Source organism: Trichoplusia ni, unplaced genomic scaffold (genome assembly GCF_003590095.1).
Source record: "Trichoplusia ni isolate ovarian cell line Hi5 unplaced genomic scaffold, tn1 tig00003615, whole genome shotgun sequence".
NCBI classification, from domain to species: domain Eukaryota; kingdom Metazoa; phylum Arthropoda; class Insecta; order Lepidoptera; family Noctuidae; genus Trichoplusia; species Trichoplusia ni.
The window spans coordinates 1-25,235 of record NW_020800426.1 but is presented as its reverse complement, the minus strand read 5'-3'; the positions used below and the strand labels follow the sequence as shown (position 1 = coordinate 25,235).

The 25,235-nt window shown below is 36.8% G+C and overlaps 3 protein-coding genes across 5 annotated transcripts; 2 read left to right on the top strand and 1 right to left on the bottom strand.

Moving 5' to 3' along the window:
- Positions 1-686: 686 nt before the first annotated feature.
- Positions 687-2,923, bottom strand: LOC113507990 (neural Wiskott-Aldrich syndrome protein-like). Of its 2 annotated transcripts, none has more exons than XM_026890922.1 (2): positions 2,056-2,923; positions 687-1,404 (listed from the first exon to the last, which is right to left on the bottom strand). In XM_026890922.1, the coding sequence occupies exon 2, from the start codon at positions 1,399-1,401 to the stop codon at positions 754-756; it is 648 nt and encodes a 215-aa protein (XP_026746723.1). In that variant the 5' UTR covers positions 1,402-1,404; positions 2,056-2,923; the 3' UTR covers positions 687-753. The 2 variants fall into 2 exon arrangements, with proteins under 2 accessions (XP_026746723.1, XP_026746724.1); XM_026890923.1 differs by lacking the exon at positions 2,056-2,923 and adding an exon at positions 1,511-2,043.
- Positions 2,924-3,021: 98 nt separating this feature from the next.
- Positions 3,022-13,942, top strand: LOC113507991 (protein diaphanous homolog 1-like). The gene is made up of 11 exons (XM_026890924.1): positions 3,022-3,202; positions 3,324-3,942; positions 4,811-4,874; positions 5,014-5,108; positions 7,769-7,847; positions 8,533-8,692; positions 8,785-8,823; positions 9,918-9,998; positions 10,080-10,212; positions 10,295-10,708; positions 10,805-13,942. The coding sequence occupies exons 2-11, from the start codon at positions 3,327-3,329 to the stop codon at positions 10,975-10,977; spliced, it is 1,854 nt and encodes a 617-aa protein (XP_026746725.1). The 5' UTR covers positions 3,022-3,202; positions 3,324-3,326; the 3' UTR covers positions 10,978-13,942.
- A 7,405-nt stretch (positions 13,943-21,347) lies between these two features.
- LOC113507992 (pollen-specific leucine-rich repeat extensin-like protein 1) lies at positions 21,348-24,918 on the top strand. 2 transcript variants are annotated; one of them, XM_026890926.1, is made up of 5 exons: positions 21,348-21,622; positions 21,747-22,365; positions 22,922-22,985; positions 23,180-23,274; positions 24,699-24,918. In XM_026890926.1, the coding sequence occupies exons 2-5, from the start codon at positions 21,750-21,752 to the stop codon at positions 24,848-24,850; spliced, it is 927 nt and encodes a 308-aa protein (XP_026746727.1). In that variant the 5' UTR covers positions 21,348-21,622; positions 21,747-21,749; the 3' UTR covers positions 24,851-24,918. The 2 variants fall into 2 exon arrangements, with proteins under 2 accessions (XP_026746727.1, XP_026746726.1); XM_026890925.1 differs by having other exon boundaries at positions 21,350-21,633.
- Positions 24,919-25,235: the final 317 nt, after the last annotated feature.

Here is a 25,235-nt window from a genome sequence, read left to right as displayed (position 1 = left end):
AGTCACGACTTAATACAAAATCTCTGTGGAAGCAAACGGTCTCTTAATGGAATATCATGTTCTGTTCCTAATAAAAACGCTATTAACCAAACTATATTACATCGGTTTAGAAACTATAATTATACTGCAATAACAGACACTAAACACGTTATTTTGCAATAATTTCAAAATATACTTCTCCTTTAAAGAAACGATCTGCGCAATCTATAACACTTACTAATTTAATGTCACATAAAACAGAATATCCAGTAGCAATATAATATTGGCGATAAAATAAGCAATAGATATCTCGGACGATAAAATTATACATGTTAACGCAAAATCAAAAATTTAATTTAAAATAATGGTTAAAAAAATCGAAATATTTTTAAATGTCACTCCATTCAAATTTATCAAAATCGGTCCAGGATTTTTATATTTGTAAATTGTATTGAAATAGATACTAACATGTTAACATACATTATTGAGGTCAAGCAAGCTTTGTCCCAAAAGTAGCTGAACAACATAATATCGACTTTAGGAATACTAGTGCACAGATACTTTTGAAATACTCGTGTTTAACAACTTTTTTAAATTTCTGGTGTACAAGCTATTTTCTTTCCTAGTTGCGACTATAACTTATGGCATTTTATTGTGAACCGCTGTTTTGTAAAGTTGATTCTGTTCATCGACTTTTGGGGCTGACTGTACTTAAAAATAGGTAAACCATCTCAGGTGTTTTCGAAATTAATACATTTTGAACATAATACATAATTATTTTAAATAAATACCTGTGAATGCAGGAGTTCCTTGCTCAGGTACAGTTGAAGTGGTCGGCAGTGGCGGAGGCGGTGGTGGTGGTGGCGGCGGTGGCGGAGGAGCTAGCAGAGGCCTCAAGGGCGCAGGAGGCGGCGGCGGCTGAGTGGCCGCGTAATGATGCGGGGGTGGCGGAGCAGCAGTCGCACAAGGTGGCGCAACTACAGGCGTGGCTGCGGGCTGTGGCGGGGGTGGCGGCGGAGGAGGTAGTGAAGCTTGCCCCATGTATTCATTGACAAACATGTTTACTGGTGCTGAAAACATTGCAGCGTGCCTTTCAGCAAGAGCTCTTGGTATCTGACCAGTAGTGAGAAAAAGATTCTCCTCCTCTCTTGTTGTATGTAAGTATGTGCAATCTGGTCTTGTGCATCCAGTTCTGTTCTGGTGATCGTGGCAGAACTTCAAAATGTTTTTCATCAAATCGACATCAAATTCATGGCGAAATTTGCACTGGGTGCCTTTACCACAAATGCCCCAGACATAGTCACGGCATATTTTAGTCTGTTGGTCTGATGATGAAGCATTCTTCATCTGAGATTCTGATGGTGGTGCTGCTTGATGCGATAAAGGTGGCTGGCGGCCATTTTGTTCACTGTTACTGCTCATGGACTGCAAATAATTATAAAGCATATTATAAAACTACTACTGACTGTAGACTTAAATTACAGTTTTTAACTGCATTAAGCAGTTCTAGATTCACTTCAATGACACCAACAATCAGACTGAACCCTATTACTGAGACTCTGCTGTCTATCCTGCAGTCTGTCACTGTCTGGCTATATCTCACGAACTGTAACAGCTCTGTTGCCACTATAACAACATAATTATGCTAAATATATACAACTGTTACAGTCATAAATTAGTTGGTTGAAGACAAATAAATTTGACAGTGGATTAGCAACAAACTTATTTACCTACCACCCAACAATTTGCTTACTTTTGTCTATTTGTACTGAATAGAACATAGTATTTGAACGCATGGTATTAATTATGAAATCATAAATAGACGAATGGAAGGAGGTATGGTGGTTGGAATATGGTAATTAAAAAAATTAATATTAATAAACAATGCAAATTTATTAAATATATCTAAGCAAAACATAAACGTAAGATGAGACCTATTTGCCGTCTGTAACCAACTCACAATTAATGAAATTAATTATTGATAGCAGGGTTTGCGTTTTTCAAAGTAACTATAATTTCTTAACATTATAGTCAGGTGAAGAGATGTATGTAGAAGTTTAACTGCTAGCTACTTACCTTATCAGTGCAGCTCTTCTTAGTTGTGAAAAGAGTTCATCAAAATGATGCACTTGATCAAAATTATAAAACAAATGCGTCTCCAATAAAATTCCTGTTACTGAGTGCCGATATGCCAATTATTGTAGAGCTTGTTTTAGATAATATATTAATAAAAACAAGACAATCTTCAAGATAGTTTACGGCCAAGATATCCAATAACGGTAACAACTGACTGGCTTGCACAGGCCAGTGTTTTGGGCACTCACTGCACAGTGCACTCAGTGCACCATTGACTTAGAGTGCACTCACACATGCCGTTTGACTTCAGTTCGTTCGTAAATCGCACAGACTATAAAAGGAACAAAACCTGATTTTTAAATTAAAAAAAAACCCTACAATAACCAATAACTCACCACTGTCATTAAATTAAATTATACAAAGGCATTAACTCTACATTAAATGAAGCTAAGAACTCTCTGAAATTAATTATGTCCTCAATATTCTATGTCAGTGCGCTTTCATTTAGGTCCCCAGATTCATTTCAGTTATTCTGCCTTACGCCTTAACCGCCGTACAGCGTCCCCGTATTTAGTAGGTGCGCGGGCATGCATAGCATTTCAACACGCACCGACTGCGGGGCACCGTCTTACGCCTACAAATATGTCTTAAGACTAATCGCATCTAGACCACCTAGTTCATCTATGCAAATCCAACTAAATTAAAATCACTCAATTCTTTGACGAGCTATGATACCACGGACTGACAGTCACGTCAAACTATATAATATGATATAACACCCCGCTTTAGTCTCCGGTGCTTATAAAAGGGTATATTGATATATTATAACACTTAAAAACCATTTTTTTAGAACATACAGACCGATTTATAATAACATACAGGTTACCATCCATAGAGAAATATTTGTATTCTGTGAAGAAGAGAGTTTTTAAGACTCTGTGGTCAAAACAACTATAGACAGTAAATACCTTCCTTGGTCAACAGTGTTCATCACTGTTGCAAGTAGAAATCTGATGGAGTCTTAATAACGGAAACTTTATATTATTGAATTCAGTATCAGTGTAATTACCATGTTATGAGCTGTTATAAAATCTGAGATAAAATCGACATAATATTTAGTTACGCGATATCGGCCTCTACGTTTAATGTAAGCATTGGTCACAAATCCCTCGATCTGAAGTAGATAGATACTTCACAACCAGATGTTATGAGTTCTATTTTTATATAAATACATTTAAAAAGTCTCATACTCGTTATTATCTTTGCAGTCCATGAGCAGCAATAGCGAACAAAATGGCCGCCAGCCGCCTTTATCACAACAATCAGCGCCACCATCGGACCCTCGTTTGAGAAACGCGTCATCCTCGGACCCACAGAGAATATGCCGTGACTATGTTTGGGGTATTTGTGGCAAAGGCACACAGTGCAAATTTCGTCATGAATTTGATGTGGAGTCAATGAAAAACATTTTGAAGTTTTGCCACGATTATCAAAATAGAACTGGATGCGCGCGTCCTGACTGTACCTACTTGCATACTACAAGAGAGGAGGAAAATCTTTTCCTGACTACTGGTCAGATACCTAGAGCGCTAGCCGAGAGACACGCAGCCATGTTTTCTGCACCGATGAACGTGTTTGTAAACGAGTACTTGGGCCAAGCTCCACCTCCCCCTCCACCGCCGCCGCAGCCCGCGGCCGCTCCGGTGGTGGCGCCTTCATGTGCGACTGCTGCTCCGCCACCCCCGCACCCTTACGTGACTGCTCAGCCGCCGCCGCCCCCAGCACCTCTGAGGCCTCTGCTAGCTCCTCCGCCACCGCCGCCACCTCCGCCGCCTCCACCGACTACGGCCACTGTGCCTGCGCAAATGACCCCGCCTGTGTTCACAGGTAATTATTGCTTATAATATATGAATAAGTCACTATGACACCTTTCCTACGAGAGATATCCGCTCACTACCACTAAGTTAGTATATTTTTCTTCATTATTTTGTCAAAAAACAAGATTAAACAACATTAATTATTGTTTTTACAGCTTAAAGAGAATCATTGAACAGCTAGTTTGAAATAAGATGTATGATTACAGAAAAGAAGTAATTATTTTTTATAAAATTCTGAGATGCCTTACTCTTATTGTCTCAGTATTCCTTGCTGTTTTTTTTTGGCCAAATTCAACATAAATGAATAACGACAATTCAGAGTAAAAAATGAAATAAAACTGTTTAATTCAAATGTTATGTATGAAACCAGTTAACTTTGGAAGAACTTAAACTAATAGATTTTTGTCATTTATCACTAAAAAGCACTTTTTTAGACTAGTATAGAAACATGGTATGTAAATTTGAATTAAGTCAAGGGGTTATTAATATTAAACCATTTATTTGGGCTCCCTATGGCTTGTCAATAAATATGGAAAAACAACTGTAAAGTCCCCAATTAAATAAAAACATTATTAACAAACTATTACCTTTTCGCTCATTGTTCTCATAAGGTACGAAATAATGTTTTTTGAGTATTTAAATAATGTATTACTTACTAGGAATGTTGCTAAGGTGAGCCCATTTGTATACTTAGACTATAAGTGGGATGTCAAAGTTATCAAAATTGAATTGACCGTGAATGAGGTTTTGATTGTTTGATTGATCATCTAATATTAGTTAGTATCAGCCTTTGAAAAGAGTTAAATTATTTAGTGCAGTTCAGCTTATGTAAACTTATAAGTTGAATGTTGTTACATTACTGTGTCTTTTTGTTTCAGCTCCTGCTCCATTCAACAGTCCGGCTATGTACGCTGCTACTCAACCCCCACCACCCCTACCCATGTAAGTTGTTTTATTTACACTAAATAGGATAAAAGGGAGTTGATAGTTTGCAAATAGAAATGTCTGATCCTAGTATTTACGATCTCCTAAAATGATTCGTAATTCATCTTCCATAAAATGATTAATTTAAATTTCTCAGGTTTGATGCCAGCAGGCCTCCTCCACCACTGTCAACAGTCGCACCTAAAACTAAAAAAAGTGTTGTGGTAAAACGTCCGGCTGAATCTTCTGAGGGTAAATATCGCAAAAATTATTTTTATGATATTAATTTGCCGTCGAAAAGGTACAAACGAATTAAAAGAATAAAAATCGAAACAATGCTCAGCGAAAATCAGTTGCATATAGAATAAGCAATGTTAGCATGCGCGAATACTGTGGAATAAGACTAATTGGATTGACTGACACATGGTTTTGTTTATAAGTGGTCCCATAAATTGACTATAGATTTAGGTGTATATTCCAAAGCTGGTAAGATTTTATTTTAGTGATACATACCACGTATTATTTAAATTAAGTTTTTAGAGTATTCAAACAGTTGAATAATTGGTTGTTCCTATTAAAATTTAACTACTGACAAATACTGGTGTGATTGATGTTATTTAAGTTACAAAGACTTGTATATTTGAAACCAAGTAGACATTTTTTTATTGTGTGGTGTTATAAATGCTGCAGCCATCTGGTTGAATCACCTAGGTCTTAGCCTCTGCCATGCAGCCCAATCACGAAACGCCAGCATTTCTATAAAAGGCTAAGAATCAACCGGCCAGATGTTGAACACAATGTTAAACCAGATGGCTGAAAGTCTTGTAGTCGTTTATTTGAATTAAATTTTGAAGATTTTTTGTTGTACGTCAGGGCTATTACGTATTCATTAATTATGTACGACTTCGGCGAATTACGGATTATATATCTATAGATACTACTAACTAGCTATAATGAAATATTTAAAAATAAATGACTAGATTTGTGAAATTACTATATATTATAATAAAAAAACAAAAGACGCATACAGCAGATGTATTATTTGCACCTTTTTCTTTTTCAATTACGTTTTACTTTAATTTATTATTTTTTATAATTGTAACTATAATTCACACTAACTTTATTAGTTACTTTCAAAGCTAATACAGTTCGGATGTTTAAAGATTTTATTTGATTAGCTATTGGCCTAGTCATATTATTGACTGCCTGTAATGAACAACGGTTACACTTAATAAACTGACGACTCTAAAATACGTCTACCAATTGTATACTAATAAATCAATTCGACTTTGTCTCTTGAACATGAAAATGCCATTTTCTTAAAATGTTGGTAGAAAGGCCTGAAAAAAACCTAGTTGGCTGAAAACGCGCTTAAGCTTAAACAAAATATTTAAACCAGCTCTTTAATAAAATACAGCGCGCGAAATTGGATAAAGTAGTGCATGTCTCGATTTCATCGTTCATGATTTATTGATATCAAAGAAAAAATACGTACAAGAAAACTATAATGTTATGTCATGTACTTTATAATAGCATTTTGCATGTACGGGTCAATTAGCGAGTCTTTATATTAGTTTTGTTTCTAATCAAAAGACTTCCACACATTTCGGCTTTTGGCAGAACAAGTCATTAATTAAGAAACCTTATTGCCATTGCGTGTAATTTCAAATGCAGTTCCACAGTAAGGAATCTTCGATAACCGTGTAGATCGTCAAATTAAAGAAATATAAATCACCCACAGTCATAAATAACAAACTCAAGTACTCCATTCGTTTAGGTATTAAAAAGATAAATTTCTTGGTGTGACTGCTTGTCTAAAACCGCAGTTTAAAATAAAATATAAAAATAAAAGATATTAGTATAACGTTTAAATATGATAGTCGTTCATTTAAATATGTGTTACACAGATTTTGTTTTCCCTTTTGTAAGTTATATTGTGACGTCTTTCCGTGACTATATCACCGAAACATATAACTGTTTCGGTGATAAGTAATCTTCCAATCAGTCAAACCAGGCAGTGGGATATATTTTTCAAGTTAAAAATTAATCAGACCTAGCAAAACATATAACTCTCATGACAAATTGATAAAACTTTGTGAAAAGTTAAAAATATAAATGCTTAACCTTATTTAAACTATTTTATGTTATTTAAATAATAATTTAATCAATATTTGTTAAGCATACGCTGCTGTATCTGAAACATTAATGAAGTCTCAAAATATTGTGGTGTTACTGGGACCACTTATTAAACATTCCATCGCTTGAGTAATAATTAAATAAACCTTTCATGCTATAATTGAGCAGTTAGAAACTATCTTTTGATTCATCAGATACATTTATATGATACACCTTTTTTTACTTCAATTTGACTGTGTTAAAGAGGCAACTGAGATGGGGTGATGTATAGCCTTTCTGTTACAACATTATATTCCATGGAATAGGGGCAAGCCTATTGCTATTTGCCATTGCATAGTACCTAATTTAATAGAAACCATTGAACAAACTATTTTTAATTGATATGATACTTAATTTTACTAACAGTCGATTTGAAAAAGAAATGGCAACATTTATATTTAACATAAAGCGAATATTTGAACATTTCTAGTAAAAGGTTAAATAAAACTTACATAGCTATATACTTAGTAATTCTAATTAACAGAGAACATGCAAAGATTAACCGAGTTAACTAAATAAATTATGAAATATTTGTTTACTTGGGCATTTTCGGATCTAAAACACGAAATAAAATACTTCTTTTTCCTGTTTCATGAACTAAATATGGTTTTAAATTATGTTCAAATATCCACTTTGAATAAGTGCTGCCTGAGTTATGTCTTATGTATTGTGCTCGTTTTGATACAAGTTAGAATAGCTAATGTTATTTGCTTGGCGCTTATTGACTTTGTTCTCAGCCGGGCCAAGCAAAGCGAGAAAACTGGAGAGCTCCAAACTTGAAAGACTCTGCGAAAGCTGTGTCCAGCGGGAACTCAGGTTTGACACGAAAAGATTCATCACTATATTTGTACGCATGAAATTCCTATCGATAAAAATATTCGAGTCTTAATATGAGAAGTAAAAGAGAATGGTCATGAATCGGCGAGTGTTTTAAGCGAAGTGCGTTCTGACACCGATAGCAATATATTTCGAGAAGCGAATTTATAGCATTCAGTATGTAATATGTTTAATATATTTCATAAATGCTTGCATTACAAATATATACAGTTTCATCTAATAAGAGAACATCAGACACTGTAAATGTCAAATGAGATCGCCGTTACTGCAATACTAGTAGAAATAACATTAAAGTATATGGGCACAAACCGCAGAATGAACAAAATTACAAAGCTGTGCGAAATAATACTTTATCACCACTATTGATGCACATCCAGTAAATTAAATGATTGAACGTTCAATGTATCATTAATATGTTTTTTTTTTACAATGGAGTTTGTAATGCATGTCAACAGTGTTTTCATTATTTACCTCATTTTCTATACGACGCTCTAGTCGGCAACACTTTACCGTTCTTACGCCCTTAGAGATTTATGCGGTCGCGTTGAACGCCTGTAAAATTGGCTGAAGGTAGCTATTTAATATAGAAATAGTAAAATCACACTAATACGTATATTTTAGTGAGTGTGTGGCTGTTACTATAATGAGCAATACAACATTATAGGATCGATCTGTACCGCAAGGAGATGCAGAAGCTGGAGTGTGAGAGAGAGTACCAATCATACATCTATGAGACCAAGTCCGAAGGATATGAAAATGGCCGTCTGTTGTTGAAGTCTGTTCTTAGTCCCGAGTCGTTTCGTATTCTCGACGAGTACGTAGAGGTGAGAGAAATATTAAAGTCATTTTATCAGTATTTGTAATATTGAAGGATGCAATTGTTGTATGGTGTTCAAACTATATCCGTCTTACACAGGGATCTTCGCAGCAGTTCAACCAAATGTCTCCTTTTTCTGTGAGTAAAATTTTTTTCGTAACTTGTTTATATAAAAACTAGCGACCCGCCCCGGCTTCGCACGGGAGCAATAGTAATATACGGTACAATGTTTCTTTAACCTACTTTATTTTGATAAGCATTCATACCATCGTTATGAAACAACTTTGGAATAAGCATTTGAAAGAAAAATTTAATACTTGTCACAGTAGTCGTACTTATTTTGATAAGGATAAGTACCATCTCAACTAAAACAGCTCCGCAAAAATGTTTTGTTTTGGAATAAAATTAATAGCCAAAAGAGTGGTTATTCTGAGTCAATCTTAAAAGATAGACATATTATGATGTCTAAGACTTTTTTGTAAATCTTTTTATGGTGTACAATATTGTAGAACATTTTTTCGATGTATGTCGTAGGGTTAAGCCAGCGTTTACGATGAAAGAATAAAATGAAATGGTTACAAAAGAAGTGGTAATTATGAGTGAACCTTAAAAGATAGAGATATGCTCTTGGGGACTTTTTTTATAGATCTTTCTATGCTGTACAATATTGTAGAACATTTTTTTGATGTGTGTCGTAGGGTTAAGCCAGCGTTTGCGATGAAAGTATAAAATGAAATGGTTACAAAAGAAGTGGTTATTGTGAGTAAACCTTAAAAGATAGAAATATGCTGTCGCGGACTTTTTTTAGATCTTTTTATGTTGTACAATATTGTATAACATTATTTTGATGTATCTCGTGTGGTTAATGATGTATAGCGTTTGCAATGAAAGCGAAAAAAAATAGTAAATATATTTGAAACCTCTAAAATTGACCATGTTCCTCTACTAAATTATGCATAGACTAAAACTTAAAAACCATCTCCATGAACCACTTTATCTGTTAAAAAAAATCCGTCAAGTAGTTTCAAAGATTTAAGGGATAGATAAATAGGGACAGAAAAATCGCTTCTGTTTTATAATATGTAGAGTAGAGATTACCACCAATACGAAATAAAGAAAAAAAATGTCAACGTCCCTATTATTTACTGGACTCGTGATGTCGTTTTCGATCTTCCAAGTATGTGTTCTGCTTCTTTGATAAAAGAAAGCTAAATTAACAATCCTTTTTTTAGGCAACTTCAACAGTGCCCCGACAGTTTCTGCTTCAGTTGATGGATTGCGTGTTCAATAACTCAAGAAGTCTTCTGGACTCTGTAAGTATTTCAGACTGTGCAACATATCCAGTAGAAAATATGGTATTATAATAATGCAGCTTTCTCAAACTTCTTTTTCAGCCGCCTGTCCCTAGTGTTGGAATGGACGAGTTGTCGCTATTACAGTCACTGACAGCGTTGACCAGGAGGTCGGAACCTATAAACGACGCGCCGACGGATGTCATACAGGCAGTACTAGGCGTGCTTCGGAACTGTAAGTCTCAACGTCGATTAAAACAGAAAATGCTCTGTAAGTATGTGGGCGCAAAATGAGCCATAATCACGATTGTTTCCAGCCACGACGTTAAGCTCCTACAGAAGCCCTTCAGCCGAAGCGCGGTCGAGCGAGAGCCTGGGTGAGCGAAGAGGTGCGAGCAGCAGCGGCGCCATGAACGGGCTGAGCCACTTCCTGAACGGGCAGAAGGCGGAGGGCGCGACGGCGGGGCCCGCGCGCTACGGGGGCGCGTGTTCTGCGATCAGAGCTTTCCCCACGGCAAGCGCCGCGCCCCCGCCAGCCGCGCCCCCTCCCGCGCCCCCTGCGCCCCTTCCCGCGCCCGCCGCGCCCTCTCCCGCCGCCCCCGCGCCCCCAGCGGCACCGGCCCAGCGACCAGCGGTGCGACCTACCGGCCCAGCCGGCCCTACCTACCTGCCGTACCAACCGCCGCCCTCCCGGCCGTATTACCCGCAGCAGTACCCCTCCAGCTTCAGCCGTGAGTTCACGAGACACTGTGATGAGTTTGCCGGACTTACGAGCCGACTTGTACGCGCAAGTGCAGTGTGCCCCTAACCGCCTGACTCTCTTGCAGATATGCCAAACGTAAACACGCCTTATAATAGTACCGCTCGGGGCCCGGCCCCCCACGCCCCGCAGCGTCCGGCCGCGGCCGCACAACCTCCGGCGCCGCCGCCACCCAACTATAATCTGTACGGGGCGGGCCGATACCCCTCTCAGCCTCATTACTATCCTCCTTTCCAATAACCTAGACTGAGGTACGTCGAATTCTTGACATCTAATGACGAAGCTAGTCAGCGAATACGTGCTAATTTAGTAATGTAAGAAATGCCTATTGCGACCTAATGTGATATTAAATAAGACTGATTTTGTACCATACCTTTCAGATAATATTTTATACAGAAACGATTTTATAACATGTATGTAAATAAATAGAAAGACCTAATGCTTTTGCGGGACAGTAATGATGAAATAGACAGGTCGAGCTGGACATTCAAGATTTCAAAGCAGCAATTTGACAATCGAAATGTAGTATTAACATCGAACATTTTTGGGAATCTTGGGAAAAAGCCGTCAGCTTGGAAAAGGAAGTTACAGCTTTATGTGACGATAAATAAGCTATTTATCGCGCTAAAATAGTGATTATGTTTTCTTATAAATATGCGCCGATGAAATTTGTCGTAAAATGGAAGTTATTGACCATTTAAGTTAGCCTTGTTTGTAACTTTCAATGAAATACTAGTTTATTGTTTTATCGAAGCGACAAAGTCGCTTAAATTAAAAACTTGGCCTCATTACTATCCTCCTTCCTAATAAGACTGAGGTAACGTTGAACTCTTTTCAAATTTCTGGCGACACTAGTCAGTGACCTTTTACTAATTTAGTTATGTAAGAAATGCCTTTTGCGACCTGAAGTGACATTATAAGACTGATTTTGAACAGTAGTTATATTTTATGTTATAATAAGAAAGACCTGACAATACAGCCTACAATAACAGCAAGTAGTACTAGACTAGGTTTTGGTTCAAAATATTCCATTGTTCTATTTTTTTTTAAAGTATTATTCGAAGTATTTGTGATCTGCTTCGCAGCGCTTTTTGTGTGTGAAAAAATATTTATAGTATTCATTATTGATGTTTTAAATTAGTTGTATTAAAAAAGTATTAAAATTATGTTTCACACTTATACTTAGTAAGGCTGATGCAGTTTTGTTGATAATGTTGTAAAGGAATTGTTACTTATATATGATGATGTTTTTACAGACATGTAATTTATGTAGACCGTACAGTGTGACCCAAATTTGTGGCAATATACAAATATTATTGCATTTTTTATGAAGCAGTAAGGTTCATTAGCAAATTTGAGCTCACTACTGATTTGTGGAACACCGCACAGTCGAACCAAAGCATTTTTTAACGATACTGTTACACCTTTTATATGGAGTCTGTTTAAACATTTTTTTATTACTAAATTTATAAGTGTAGCTCAATGGTTCAAAGCCACTTCGAGTATAAATGCTAACTGTTGCTCAAGTCACTGACAGCCGGATGTAAGAGCGATACATAATGTGTGATTTTTCATTCGATGCACTTAGGTGACATTAGTCGAGTAAATAGTTGTTTACTAAACTTATCAACATACATTATTAATGAAAAACATTTTTACCCTGAACAAACATACATATAATTAACATGACTGAATACCATTACTTTTAGTGGTGAACTAAAATGAAGTGAAGTCAATTTAAGTGACTGCAGTGTCTGTAAGGATTGAGGAGCCACATCAGATATTTTTGATCCGATCTCACGATTATTTTGCAGCACCAATTCCAGATTTAGCAGCAAAATATATCACTAGTTATTTTAGTGCAAAAGAGCCACCTAGAACTCGTTAAGTAATAGATCAATATTTATGAGAATGCTGTATCATTTCGCAGTAACCACCGTATAAAAAAATAGTTTCTGTAGCGTTAAAAATATGAAATTTCAATACTTTTGACCTGTTTCCTCTATCTAAACTCAAGATGCGAATTTCTATATGACGTGAACGTCAATTAATATAATCGACAAAATGATCATTTAGTAGGTGTTTTGATTGATTTTTCAGTATAGGAAACACACTGCAGTCATGTCTGAACATTTGGTCGCGACACAATTTGTCACAACGATAACGTGGCATATCCACAAACAAAAAAAAAAACATTTTAATCCATCTATTTAAAATGACACTTTTGTAATTGAGGTTCTAACATGTCTCCTGTATGTATATGCGTCTGCTGTGCATCGCTTTTGCAAGCGGCTGTTATTAGTCGAAAAATTATTTAGTTTTGTGAAGATGATTAAAAATCATTATTGTTGAATCATACTCATGATCATAACAGTGCTAAGATTCTCCAATTTACACTGTTTTGTCTATACGTGAGGACTAAGTGCACGACAGCAGAAATTATGTTTTTTATGGTGGTCGACTTAACGGCTGTACTGAGCTGAATTACAGTGTATGCTGTCCATTTGGATCTCTAAAGGCGTGTCCAAACGATGAGCGGCAAGAGTACGGCAGCAACAGAAGAGGCGTTTGTAGAAAACATTGTGAGTGCGGTAGCCAGTCGCACCCGTTTTCCGCTTGCCATTCGTGGTTGGGACTACACCGGTTTCAATCAAGCATTGTGTTTAGTTTGACTGTCTCGCTGGCCTTTGACCATTCTTAGCTTTAACCCATTTTTATGGAATATATACAATAATCTTTAAGCGAATCGCTTGTATACATAATGTTTTAGCTGAATAGCGAATTGATAAAAGTTGTAATCCTACTATCTGAATTCGGTTAGAAAATACTATCAACTCATTCATTTATAAAAAGTACGTACAGTCGCCATCAGAAATATTGTAGCAGACAAGGCGACCAAATAAAACTTTACGTTGTATAATATTCAGGTATTTTTGGTTTGTAGTATGTATAGAAATTATTGATAAGCATCTGCTCAGATATTAGCGAGATAATAAATGTTCAGATATTAATGGTAACTTGTATCGAATGGAACTTATTGACATGTGAAATTGTTCAGAAGTATGAGGTCACCTTTGTCTGCTACAGTATATCTAATGGCGACTGTACTACTAATGTGTGCGTAATCTAATCTTCTGCTCAGAATAATCGTAATATGGTGCTATACTTTTAAAATATTGACATAACTGTGTAGGTACGTAGTTAATTAATTTACTAAAAATATTGTGAAGTATAGTTTTTATTATATTGACATTAATCGTTCCTATAAAAGTGATATTTTACTCAGACTTGTGTTTTATTTTCCTATGCGTTGCGACCGGATTTTTTGGCGTTTTTGTGTACAATGCGAATGAAGGCAACTCTGCCCTTTCTAGCGAAGGTAAACCATCTTATTTTACTATGTCTAACAGAATAAATACTATTAATATATTGCTGCTCTACTTTGGCCTGTAGCGCTAACGCTGATTACCGGTTAAATGATAATATTAATGGATTACATCGAACTGACTAACAGTAATCAATCCCTTCATTCACCGAAAAAAAAACAGTTTTCTTTTTTAAACGATTTATAGTTAGTTACATTTAGGCCTGATTCGCACGGGAGCTTTTTTAGCGCCCGTTAAAAAAGCGTACCAAATACATTTTCATACGACTATTCCCTTTAGCGCCCAACGCCCAGCGCTCAAAATGCAACACTACTCGACATAAAAGCGTCGCGTTTTAAAAGCACGGACGTATGAACAAGTACTTGGAAATGCATTTGCTCTATTTGAACGCTTTTTTAATGCGCGTTAAAAAGCTCCCATGCGAATCTGGCCTTCTGTGTATATTTCCTTAAGTGATCAATATATTGGTACAGGTAGTATTAGTAAATGCCCAACACACATTATGCACGGGACATTGATAATGTTGACTTCTTTGTGTTTTATATTAAAAATAATGTTTTACTGCATGTAAATGGCTATGAACGTAATAAATAATTTATTTTATAAGCAATCGCAATCGACTAACCTCTCGCTCTTGTACGTAAAGCGGACTAGTGTCTGGCAAGATTGAAAAACTATTAAAACTGACCGGCTATTGCGGTCACATTTTTCATAGGGCCCCAGGTAAGAAAAATCAAAATTTTGCTTATATTGTACTATTTCGAAAGTATAATTAATGCAAGTTTATGGATGTTTGTCATAAGTGTCCAGCAATGGGTGGCGAGATTTCTTAAGTGACCCAAAGAAATAAAAAGATTGAGCTTTATACTTTAACGAAAGTAAGGTACTTTTTTATACATCTTTAACACCGATTACCTGCCAAAGTAACCACTATTCAAACTATAGTCGCTGGTCGTTCTTACCTGAGAAGGACACAGGTACTATTTTAGCTTTAATAAAATAACGAAGCTTTCTATAGAAAGTGACGGTTGCCCTTGCATTTAAGATAGGACGTCACTGGTATGTTTCGTTTATTGCTTGTGTACTCTCGAACTGTAAACCTGCACGCTGGCCCCAGTGTGCCACGCATTGACACATTGGGGCAAGCAGGGGCGGTTGCCCCAGCCTGGCTCCAAGGTGCCTAAAAATAAAAATAATCAGATCCATAAGAATGTTACACGAAATAATTTTTAGAACACACCGTCCAAATTCTCCAGATGAAAGTTTGGAAACTGATTATTCCCTGGCTAGACCCGCTATTATGTCATTCGAAGATCGTATCGTGGAGAGTAACTTACATACCATTCTTAGGCATATTCTTTGGTAACATTGCACCCATGTAATATGTTGCAAATGACATGTTCCAAGATTTTGAAAACAAAACAAAAACAGAAGAAAATTTTATAAATGAAATGATGCCTTCCCAAGCTGGGCTGAAACGTGGTATAATTAATGGGAAGAAGAAAATACGGAAGAAGGAGATGGAAGTGGCGGATAAAATCAAGATTTCAGAAATGCAATTTCATGCCAGTGTAAAAACTGTGCTCGCTATTTTTCTTGCCCAGCCAATACGACCTGTACAATAGAGCGATCATTCAGCACATTACGGCAGGTCAAAACGTGGCATACCTCAACCATGAGCAAAAGTCACCTTAGCTTCCTGTGTATGCTAAGTGTGCACGGAAGGAGAGCAAGAAGTGCGGAATAGATTCAACCAGAACCCACGCCGGCTTCTCTTGAAGTAATATTACATGAGCCCAAACGGCCCAAGTTACAAAAAAAAATACCGAGGTAGGGGGAATAGGTTCACTGCTGCTCCACCCCGAGGCCAAGGCTGGCTTAGCCGATGGCGCCTCTAGCTGAATTGTGGCTCTAGTACAGTGCGTTTTTATAAAGTTTTTAAAATTTTTGCAGAACTTTGGATGCTACACAGATATTGTTACAATTATGACGCTTTGTCGCTATGACGCTGAACTCATATACTTGACGATGTCAAAGTCAATGTTTCGATATGCTTGTCGAAGTTGGGCCATTTGCATAATTTGAAAACTTTCATTGTACTAGTAATATTGATCACTTTTAGAGTTCTTTCATATCTGAATATGTAAAATGTTGAAGCTGAGTGTAAACTAGTCTAGGCACTCAGGTATTTACCAGAGTAGAGCAGCAACGCGATGCCAGTAAGTATTCTATGATATTTTATCGTTACGTTTTATTTTGTCGTAGGTGAATGCTGTTTGACAGTGCAAGGATAAGTAATGGTGATTAAACAAGTGATATGGACACTTATTTCCCAGCTGGTATTTCGGAAGTGTTTCACCGTGTTATCCTTATTTGATACGTAATGACACAATTTTAAGAGTAGTATAGTTACATTTAGTACTCGTTTACAAAGTTTTCGAGATGTATGTAATTTTAATTATGAATTAATTTAATCGTTCCAGAAAAATAATAATAAATCCGTATAATATTGACATGTTACTTTTTGTACTCGTGGCAAAGTTTTCGAGTTGTATTTATTTTATTTGTGAAATAATTTAATTACCGTAAATTAATAAATCCTTATAAAACAAAAATCATATAATGGAGTAATTATTTTATTAGTTGCAATGTTGCACTATTCCTTCGTATTACATTTCGGAGCAAGTGCAGTTATAATGACAATACCCATACAATCAAACTGTCAACGAGCAGTAAGGCTGGATTACACAGTTGGACAGCTGGACAGTTAAGGTCGCAAGGAGTCGCAACAGTTGAGGCACGTTGCGACGCGACGCGGCGATTTATTATTAGATAGGTTAATGTCCCATTAGCCCTTAATGTCCCATTGTATGACCTTTCTTTCCTCCTCTTTCCCACTTGTTTTTAGATCTGAATTTATGGCACTCGGCCTAGCCTTTTCCCAACTATGTTGGGGTCGGCTTCCAGTCTATCCTGATTCGATACCAAGGGGTATCGTGTTGCTCAGGTAACTGTCTACGTCTATTCAAGGGGCTAGACTGGTTGTCAGACTTTCAAGCTTCTGACCACCTGTAAAGACTGTCAAAGATGTAGTAATAACAGCCGGGGCTTATACAAGATGGAAGGCACGTCATACCGATCCCATGGTCAAGCGTCATCGGAATTTTTCATCGGTCTTTTGATGAGTCGGTTTATTCATGCGGCTTGCACGCGACGCCGCGCGCCGCCTCTGCTTCAGCTCATGATTGAATGTTGAATTGACCATTTTGACGTCACTTTCGATTAGATTTGCGAGAGAGCGATGACCGACTAGTACCTTTACGAATCAGCTGATCGGTAGCAGTTTTAGTGTTTTATTTACAAAGCCTTTTTTCGTGAAAAGGGCTAAATAATGATTTTTGTTATGAAAATATTATTATTGAAATACGTAGGAAAAATTATTTTATGACACTTAAAATTTAAAAAATGCGAAAGCAAAATGCACAATTTTGTGAAAAGACCGATGAAAAATTCCAACGCAGGGAGGCTGGAATCATGTCCAGAACCCCTGGACCATGGAATCTGTATGATGTCCCTTCAACCCTGTATTTTAACGTTCCTTCTGAAACTCTTTATGACAAATTGGTCACCCATCTACGGACCAACCGCGTCAAGCGTAACTTAACCTGTGATCGATTCACTTATGCGGTTATTATCGTGGCTAATATATTAGATTAGCCCAATTGCTATTCATTCATCGGCCATTGTGAATTGCAAAATTGGGGCCCTATTTGTTCAGATTATTAATGAAGATAGTTATTCTGAACTTAAACATTACTTTATTTAAGATCCTAGAATCCATTTTTTTGTTGTGTTCTAAGTTCGGTCGAAATGCGACAGACAAAGGAAGTGCCACTTGTTTTTGGTAGCCGTGCTTGATACTGCGTTACAAAGGCGACCTGGGATTAAGAACGCAGTATCAAGTTCCTGACTCGATCTGCGACCTCAACGCCTAGAATGCGGAGCCCCATGTTTGTAAATCTCATCCAACAACTATCATCCAGTGGCCTTCCCAGCTCCACTTCAGCCTCGTTATTGTGGCACCTACGTCTCGAACTTTGGGTTCGTTTTCGGATATCCACATTATGGACTTGGAGTTTGATGCCCATTAGAGCGCTCTATGGCTCCTTGTGCCACTTTAATCTTATGGACAGCCTCATGTGTAAGCGTCCATGTCTCGGCACCATAGGACCTTGCTAAAAGATAAAAAATCGCCAAGATACTCGTAGTTATCTAAAGTCTCCAGGACTTCATTACCAACTCTAATTGAATTTAAAGAGCTGGAGCTCGTTCACACCGACATCAACTTGGTCTTAGACATAGTCATCCTTAAACCCTGATCTTTTATTGAGCTTTGGAGAATATATCGAATACCTAAGATCGCCTGCAAGCATAAGCTGAGACAAGAATGCACTATTTATCTTAATTCCACGTGAATACCAGTCAAGCATTGTAATGACATCCTCAATGGGACAATGGTTGAAAGCTTGGGTGAAATCGTATAATCCTGTCGCACCCCTCTCGAGTAGAATAGGCCGAATCGTAATGATCTTCCAATTATTGTCCAGTTACATCTCTAAGATTACGGAGTGGAATCTCTAAGTTTACTCATTTATTTTCGGACTTTTAGAAAAAGAAACTAAATCAATCTACCATATTTTTATAAATATAGTATTTTTGCTATCTCTTGGCAGTAGATGTTAGAAAACTCAAATAAATGATAAATAATTAAAAACTTCTGTTGTATACATTATTTATACTTGAACTGTGTTCCTATTTTTTTTTTAAGAATCCCAGTTTTTTTACGCCATCTCCCCATAGATACTTCTCAGAAGGATTGGGTTAAGTATTATTTTTAATTAATTGTACTGTGTAATTTAAATCTTTCTAATGAAAAGGTGGCAAGGCAGTGACACTGGTAAGTTTGGAATAGAAGCAGCCTCGTGGCAGTCTCACAAGGAGAAGACAGGCAACCCTATATAAAACTGGCTTCTGTTAGCTATATCCCGAATAAATGAAAACTGCAGTGCAACATTAGTAACAGATACCAACAATAATCAAACGCTTAACTAAGCGTAACTTGCAACTGTAGGGTGGATATAGTTGGATTTCTAGAGTAATGTGGTTAGACAGCGTAAGTAATAGAACTGGTTAGAAGAGGAAGCTTGAAAGTAGCACCATTGCAGCAGGGCTACATTTAAAAAGGGTGAAATAATGAGGCCTGATACAAGCTAAGCAAAGAGAGCACAACCAAAAGGTGTTTGTTCTGAATAAAACATAGTTCTGTGAAAAAGGTATAAAATACTAGCTGTTGCCCGCAACTTCGTCCACGTGGTTAGAATTATCCCCGTGTTTTCCACATTTTCCATTGCATCTTCGCTCCTATTAGTCGCAGCCGTAATGCCTAAAACCTTCCTCGATTAATGATCTATTGAACACAAAAAGATTTTTTTTCAATTTGATCCAGAAGTGCCTGAGATTAGCGCGTTCAAACAAACAAACAAACTCTTCAGCTTTATATATTAGTAAGGTATAGATTAGTACAGATGAGATCACAAATAGAAGGGATGAATGGAAGAAAACAACATGACAGGGAGATGTTGCCTAAATAATACTTTACTTACACTTACTACAGTGTAGCTAGCCGCAAAAGGCAAGCAAAACAGATCCATATTACCAGTAACTTTTTAAAAAATTCTTTGTCATTTAAAATAATCACATTTTTCTCTAACCTTTTCAACAAATTCAAGCACTTCGTCATTTTCAGACATCCGAAGGAGTAAGTAAGCTAAGAAAAATATCAAATCAAAAGCTTTTATTTCAATATGGCCTATAGACCAGGCACTTTCAAAACGGTAACGTACAATATTGACTCTAGGCGCACGGTTACAAAATGCCATGGAGAAGAACCAGCAAAAGACTCCTTAATACGTTTTTCCAATTTCTCTTGACAGCAGCTGAATGGCGTTGAGTCCAAATATGAAAAATGTGCTAATATGCACACATGGCTGTGAATCTGTGAAGAGCTGGTCAAATCATCACGATGATGTCCATTAAAGTATATGCGCCTCAGTTTTAAAACTGTAACTCTTGCGACTCGAATGATATTCCAGTCATAAAAATGTCGGTAATCTAATTACAGAATTGCTTATTTTAATTATTAAATTAATTTTAATTATGCAACAGTTTACTCACGCTTATTTATCGGAGTGCCCGATTAGTTTCAGACCCAGTTTTTTCAAGTCGACTCGCGATCACGCGACCGGTTGGGTCCAAAAGTAGTCGGTCAGCCCCGATTAAAATTATTTATAATTATTAAGTACAGAAAATATTAGACTTATGTTAATAAATTGGTCCACAAAACTGTTTGAACGGATGGACTGTGGACTCCTATTGAGTCTCATATAGTAATGCAAAAATGTTATAAGTATAATATAATCTAAGTTATCAGGTTTGTATATATAGATATTTATGAATTTATATTTTTAGTAACTTTTAGTTAGTTAGTTTTTGTTAGTTAATGCGTGAGTAAACCTAGCCTTTGCATCATTTAATCAGTGTTTCGATGGTTACTATAAAAATAAAGCCCTAAGTAATATATTAAAAAAAAACAGATACTCTTCCTTTACAGAATATTTTGCAATCAAGATTGCACAAAAATTAAAAAAAATACTTTGATGATTCTAATAATTCTACTTAAAAAAAACTTACAACATAAGGGGACAAATCAACTGGATGTCAAAAAATAACATTGCTATCTTTTTATTTTTTCAAGATTAATTAAACTGTATTTCAAAATTTGAAATCCATCCTCCTAAGTAAGCTCTGTCAGCTGTTTTGCTTTCAGTTGGTTTCGAAACATTTGTGCAGTGCAAACTCGCCATCTGGCGATTATTAGGTACGTATTTACTGTATTTTTCAGGTTTTGGACAAAAGACACCAGTGGACAGTTCCCAGTTACGGTGACCATCCACCGCCTAGGATTGTGAAGCGTCGCGATTAACACACAGTGTCCTACACAACTTATATTAAGTAGAATGTACTCTTTGCCAAAAAACGACGACTCGATTTCCAGAACAGTTACTCATTCAAGCGCTTTGCCTCACAAAAACAAGATTGCCTACCTTTGTGTACGAATACAATTTTTTTATACAAAAAGATATACAATATTATACTTAAAATGTTTTGAAAGTAAGACTCACCAGTGGAAAAGTTCACTTTCCCATAGACAATTTTATGTATTCTGTGACGAAGAATGTTGAGTTGAGACTCTGTGGTCCAAACAACTGAAGTTCCTAGGTCAACAATGTTGTGACACTGTTCATTACTACTGCAATATAAATCTGATGAAGTCAAAAAAAGGAAAGCTTTATGTAATTGAATTCCGTGATGGTGTGACTGCCATATTATAAGCTTATATTTGAAATAACTTCTACTATTTAGTTACATGATATCGGCCTGTAAGTTTAATGTAAGCATTGGTCTCAAATCTCTCGATCTAAAGTCACAACCAGATGTTCGATGAGTTCTGTTTTTTATATAACAATATCAAAAATAATGTATAACTCGTTATCATCTTTGCAGTCCATGAGCAGCAACAGCGAAGTAAATGGCCATCAGCCGCCTTCATCACAACAATCAGCGCCACCATCGGACCCTCGTTTGAGAAACGGGTCATCCTCGGACCCACAGAGAATATGCCGTGACTATGTTTGGGGTATTTGTGGCAAAGGCACGCAGTGCAAATTTCGTCACGACTTTGATGTGGGGTCAATGAAAAACATATTGAAGTTCTGCCACGATTATCAAAATAGAACTGGATGCGCGCGTCCTGACTGTACCTACTTGCATACCACAAGAGAGGAGGAGAATCTTTTCCTGACTACTGGTCAGATACCTAGAGCGCTAGCCGAGAGACACGCAGCCATGTTTTCTGCACCAATGAACGTGTTTGTGAACGAGTACTTGGGCCAGGCTCCACCTCCCCCTCCACCGCCGCCGCAGCCCGCGGCCGCTCCGGTGGTGGCGCCTTCATGTGCGACTGCTGCTCCGCCACCCCCGCACCCTTACGTGACTGCTCAGCCGCCGCCGCCCCCAGCACCTCTGAGGCCTCTGCTAGCGCCTCCGCCACCGCCGCCACCTCCGCCGCCTCCACCGACTATGGCTACTGTGCCTGCGCAAATGACCCCGCCTGTGTTCACAGGTAATTATTGCTTATAATATATGAATAAGTTGTGATGACCTCAATAGCGATAAGGAACTGACTCAGATTTCATACAGGATACTTTATTGTTTTTTGGAAAAATGTGCCGAGTAATGAGAGCATACCGAGTTTTACTCGGCTTAATTTTTTCAACCAAGTCCTCAGCCAACTACCTCAGTTCTATCAAATACCCGTTTTGCAGATGTAAAAAAGCGCACATGTATGTACAATGTACAACTTTGCTTAACCTTAAATGTACTACACATTCTTTATAATAATATTTATATATACTTAATGTAAACATATTGCTTTTTTAAGCAAAGTTTACACTCCACTCAAACTAAGTAAGTTGGCTGAGAGCATACTCAGAATATCTGCTGAGTATGCTGAGTACCGAGTATCATCCAAGTACTCGACCAATCTATTTGAAGAGCATTAGTGCATATTTTGTATGTTTTTGTGGAAACCCCTGATGGAATGTCTTTTAGGGAGCTTATGTAAACTATGTGTATACACTAACTTTGATATATGTTACATTACTTATTTTTTGTTTCAGCTCCTGCTCCATTCAACAGTCCTGCTATGTATGCTGCTACTCAACAGTCACCACCTCTACCCATGTAAGTTGTTTTATTTACACTAGAAGAGATAAAAACTAAAATACATAATGAAAATATACAATTAAACCTTCAGTGGCTAAATCAAATTAAAACCGTGAGAGTAAAAATGTTAGAAATAAAAATGTCTGATTCTTGTATTTACGAACTCCGTTTCGTATTTTATCTTCAACAAAATGATTGATTTAACTTTACAGGTTTGATGCCAGCAGGCCTCCTCCACAAATGTCAACAGTTGCACCTAAAACTAAAAAAACTGTTGTGGTAAAACGTCCGGCTGAATGTTCTGAGGGTAATTATCACAATTTCTTTTTATGATATTAATTTGGCGTCGAAAGGGTACAAATGAAGAATTAAAATCCAAACAATGCTCAGCGAAAATCAGTTGCATAGAATAAGCAATGTTAGCATGCGCGAATACTGTGGAATAAGACTAATTGGATTGACTGACACATGGTGTTGTTTATAAGTGGTCCCATAAACCTAGATCTATAGTGATTTAGGTTTAGGTTTTTACAAAAGCTGATTAGTTTTTTATTTTATTGTTACAAACCACATTTATTTCAATAGTTTTGTTTGTAGGTTGTTCTTCTTAAAGTTTATCTGTCAAATACAGATGTGATTGATGTTATTAAAGTTACCTATCTCTTTCTCAGGCTCTGGAATATCTGTGTAGAAAATTTCATTACATTCGGATCAGTAGGTTTTCGAGAAAGCAGAGACCGACTTTTTTCAAATTACTTGATTTGCTCAGTCACCAGGTACTTTGCGAGTTCATAATTAATCAGACCTAGCAAAACATACTAACTGGCATGACAAATTGATAAAACTTTGTGGAGAGTTACAAATATAAATGCTTAATAAAAAACATATATAAAACCTTACTTAAACTATTTATGTTTTTAAATATTAGTTTAATCAATATTTATAGGTCGTCTTAAGCATACACTGCAGTATCTCTAATTAATGAGGTCTCAAAATATTGTGGTGTTACTGGGACCACTTATTAAACATTCCATTGCTTGAGTACTATAGTTTTAATAAAGCATTATATTCATGCATCAAAAATATATATAATGGCACTTATTAACGAACATTCTTAATTTTAAATGGGTTTAATATAGGAAATGATTGAATGGTTCGAAACCACCTGTTAAAACATACATCTAACTAACTGCTGTGAAATCAGATATATTTGTTCAATTTTGACTTTGTTTAACATGCCACTGATGTGATGTGATCTATATCCATTCTGGGTTACAAGAGTAAATTTTTATGTAATAGGGGCAAGCCTATTGCTATTTGCCATTGCATAGTACCTTCTTTGATAGAAACCATTGAACTAATCATGGGTTAATGGACTTGATAACAACTTTTATTAAGAGTCTATTTTAAAAGTAATGGCATAATTTATAATAAAGCGAATATTTGAACGTAATTTATTAAAAGGATGACAAAACAACACATCATCAGTCAAAAATAAATTGAGTTACCAAATAAAATGTAATATTTGTTTACTTGTGCATTTTCTGATCTGAAACACGAAATGAAATACTACTTTTTCCTGTTTCATGAACTAAATATGGTTTTAAATTATGTTCAAATATCCACTTTGAATAAGTGCTGCCTGAGTTATGTCTTATGTATTGTGCTCGTTTTGATACAAGTTAGAATAGCTAATGTTATTTGCTTGGCGCTTATTGACTTTGTTCTCAGCCGGGCCAAGCAAAGCGAGAAAACTGGAGAGCTCCAAACTTGAAAGACTCTGCGAAAGCTGTGTCCAGCGGGAACTCAGGTTTGACACGAAAAGATTCATCACTATATTTGTACGCATGAAATTCCTATCGATAAAAATATTCGAGTCTTAATATGAGAAGTAAAAGAGAATGGTCATGAATCGGCGAGTGTTTTAAGCGAAGTGCGTTCTGACACCGATAGCAATAAAAGAGCTGTTAATCTGTCAATCCTTCCGGTGTCCGGGCCTGGTGAGATTTCCCGTGTTGAGTCAAATTAAGCCGCAGGCTCCACTCCTGGTGGTGCCCTTCCGTCAATTCCTTTAAGTTTCAGCTTTGCAACCATACTCCCCCCGGAGTCCAAAATCTTTGGTTTCCCGGAAGCTGCCCGCCGAGCCATTGTAGTAACGTCGGCGGATCGCTAGATGACATATTTACGGTTAGAACTAGGGCGGTATCTAATCGCCTTCGAACCTCTAACTTTCGTTCTGATTGATGAAACACCTTTGGCAAATGCTTT

What these genes read in the sequence shown, in the direction of transcription:
- LOC113507990 (XM_026890922.1), bottom strand. Translation starts at nt 1,401, where the DNA reads ATGAGCAGTAACAGTGAACAAAATGGCCGCCAGCCACCTTTATCGCAT.
- LOC113507991 (XM_026890924.1), top strand. Translation starts at nt 3,327, where the DNA reads ATGAGCAGCAATAGCGAACAAAATGGCCGCCAGCCGCCTTTATCACAA. An exon ending in ACCAAATGTCTCCTTTTTCT is followed by an intron (nt 8,824 to 9,917) that starts GTGAGTAAAATT and finishes TCCTTTTTTTAG; the next exon opens with GCAACTTCAACAGTGCCCCG. An exon ending in CAAGAAGTCTTCTGGACTCT is followed by an intron (nt 9,999 to 10,079) that starts GTAAGTATTTCA and finishes CTTCTTTTTCAG; the next exon opens with CCGCCTGTCCCTAGTGTTGG.
- LOC113507992 (XM_026890925.1), top strand. Translation starts at nt 21,610, where the DNA reads ATGATATCGGCCTGTAAGTTTAAT. An exon ending in CAGTCACCACCTCTACCCAT is followed by an intron (nt 22,986 to 23,179) that starts GTAAGTTGTTTT and finishes TTAACTTTACAG; the next exon opens with GTTTGATGCCAGCAGGCCTC. An exon ending in TCCGGCTGAATGTTCTGAGG is followed by an intron (nt 23,275 to 24,698) that starts GTAATTATCACA and finishes CTTTGTTCTCAG; the next exon opens with CCGGGCCAAGCAAAGCGAGA.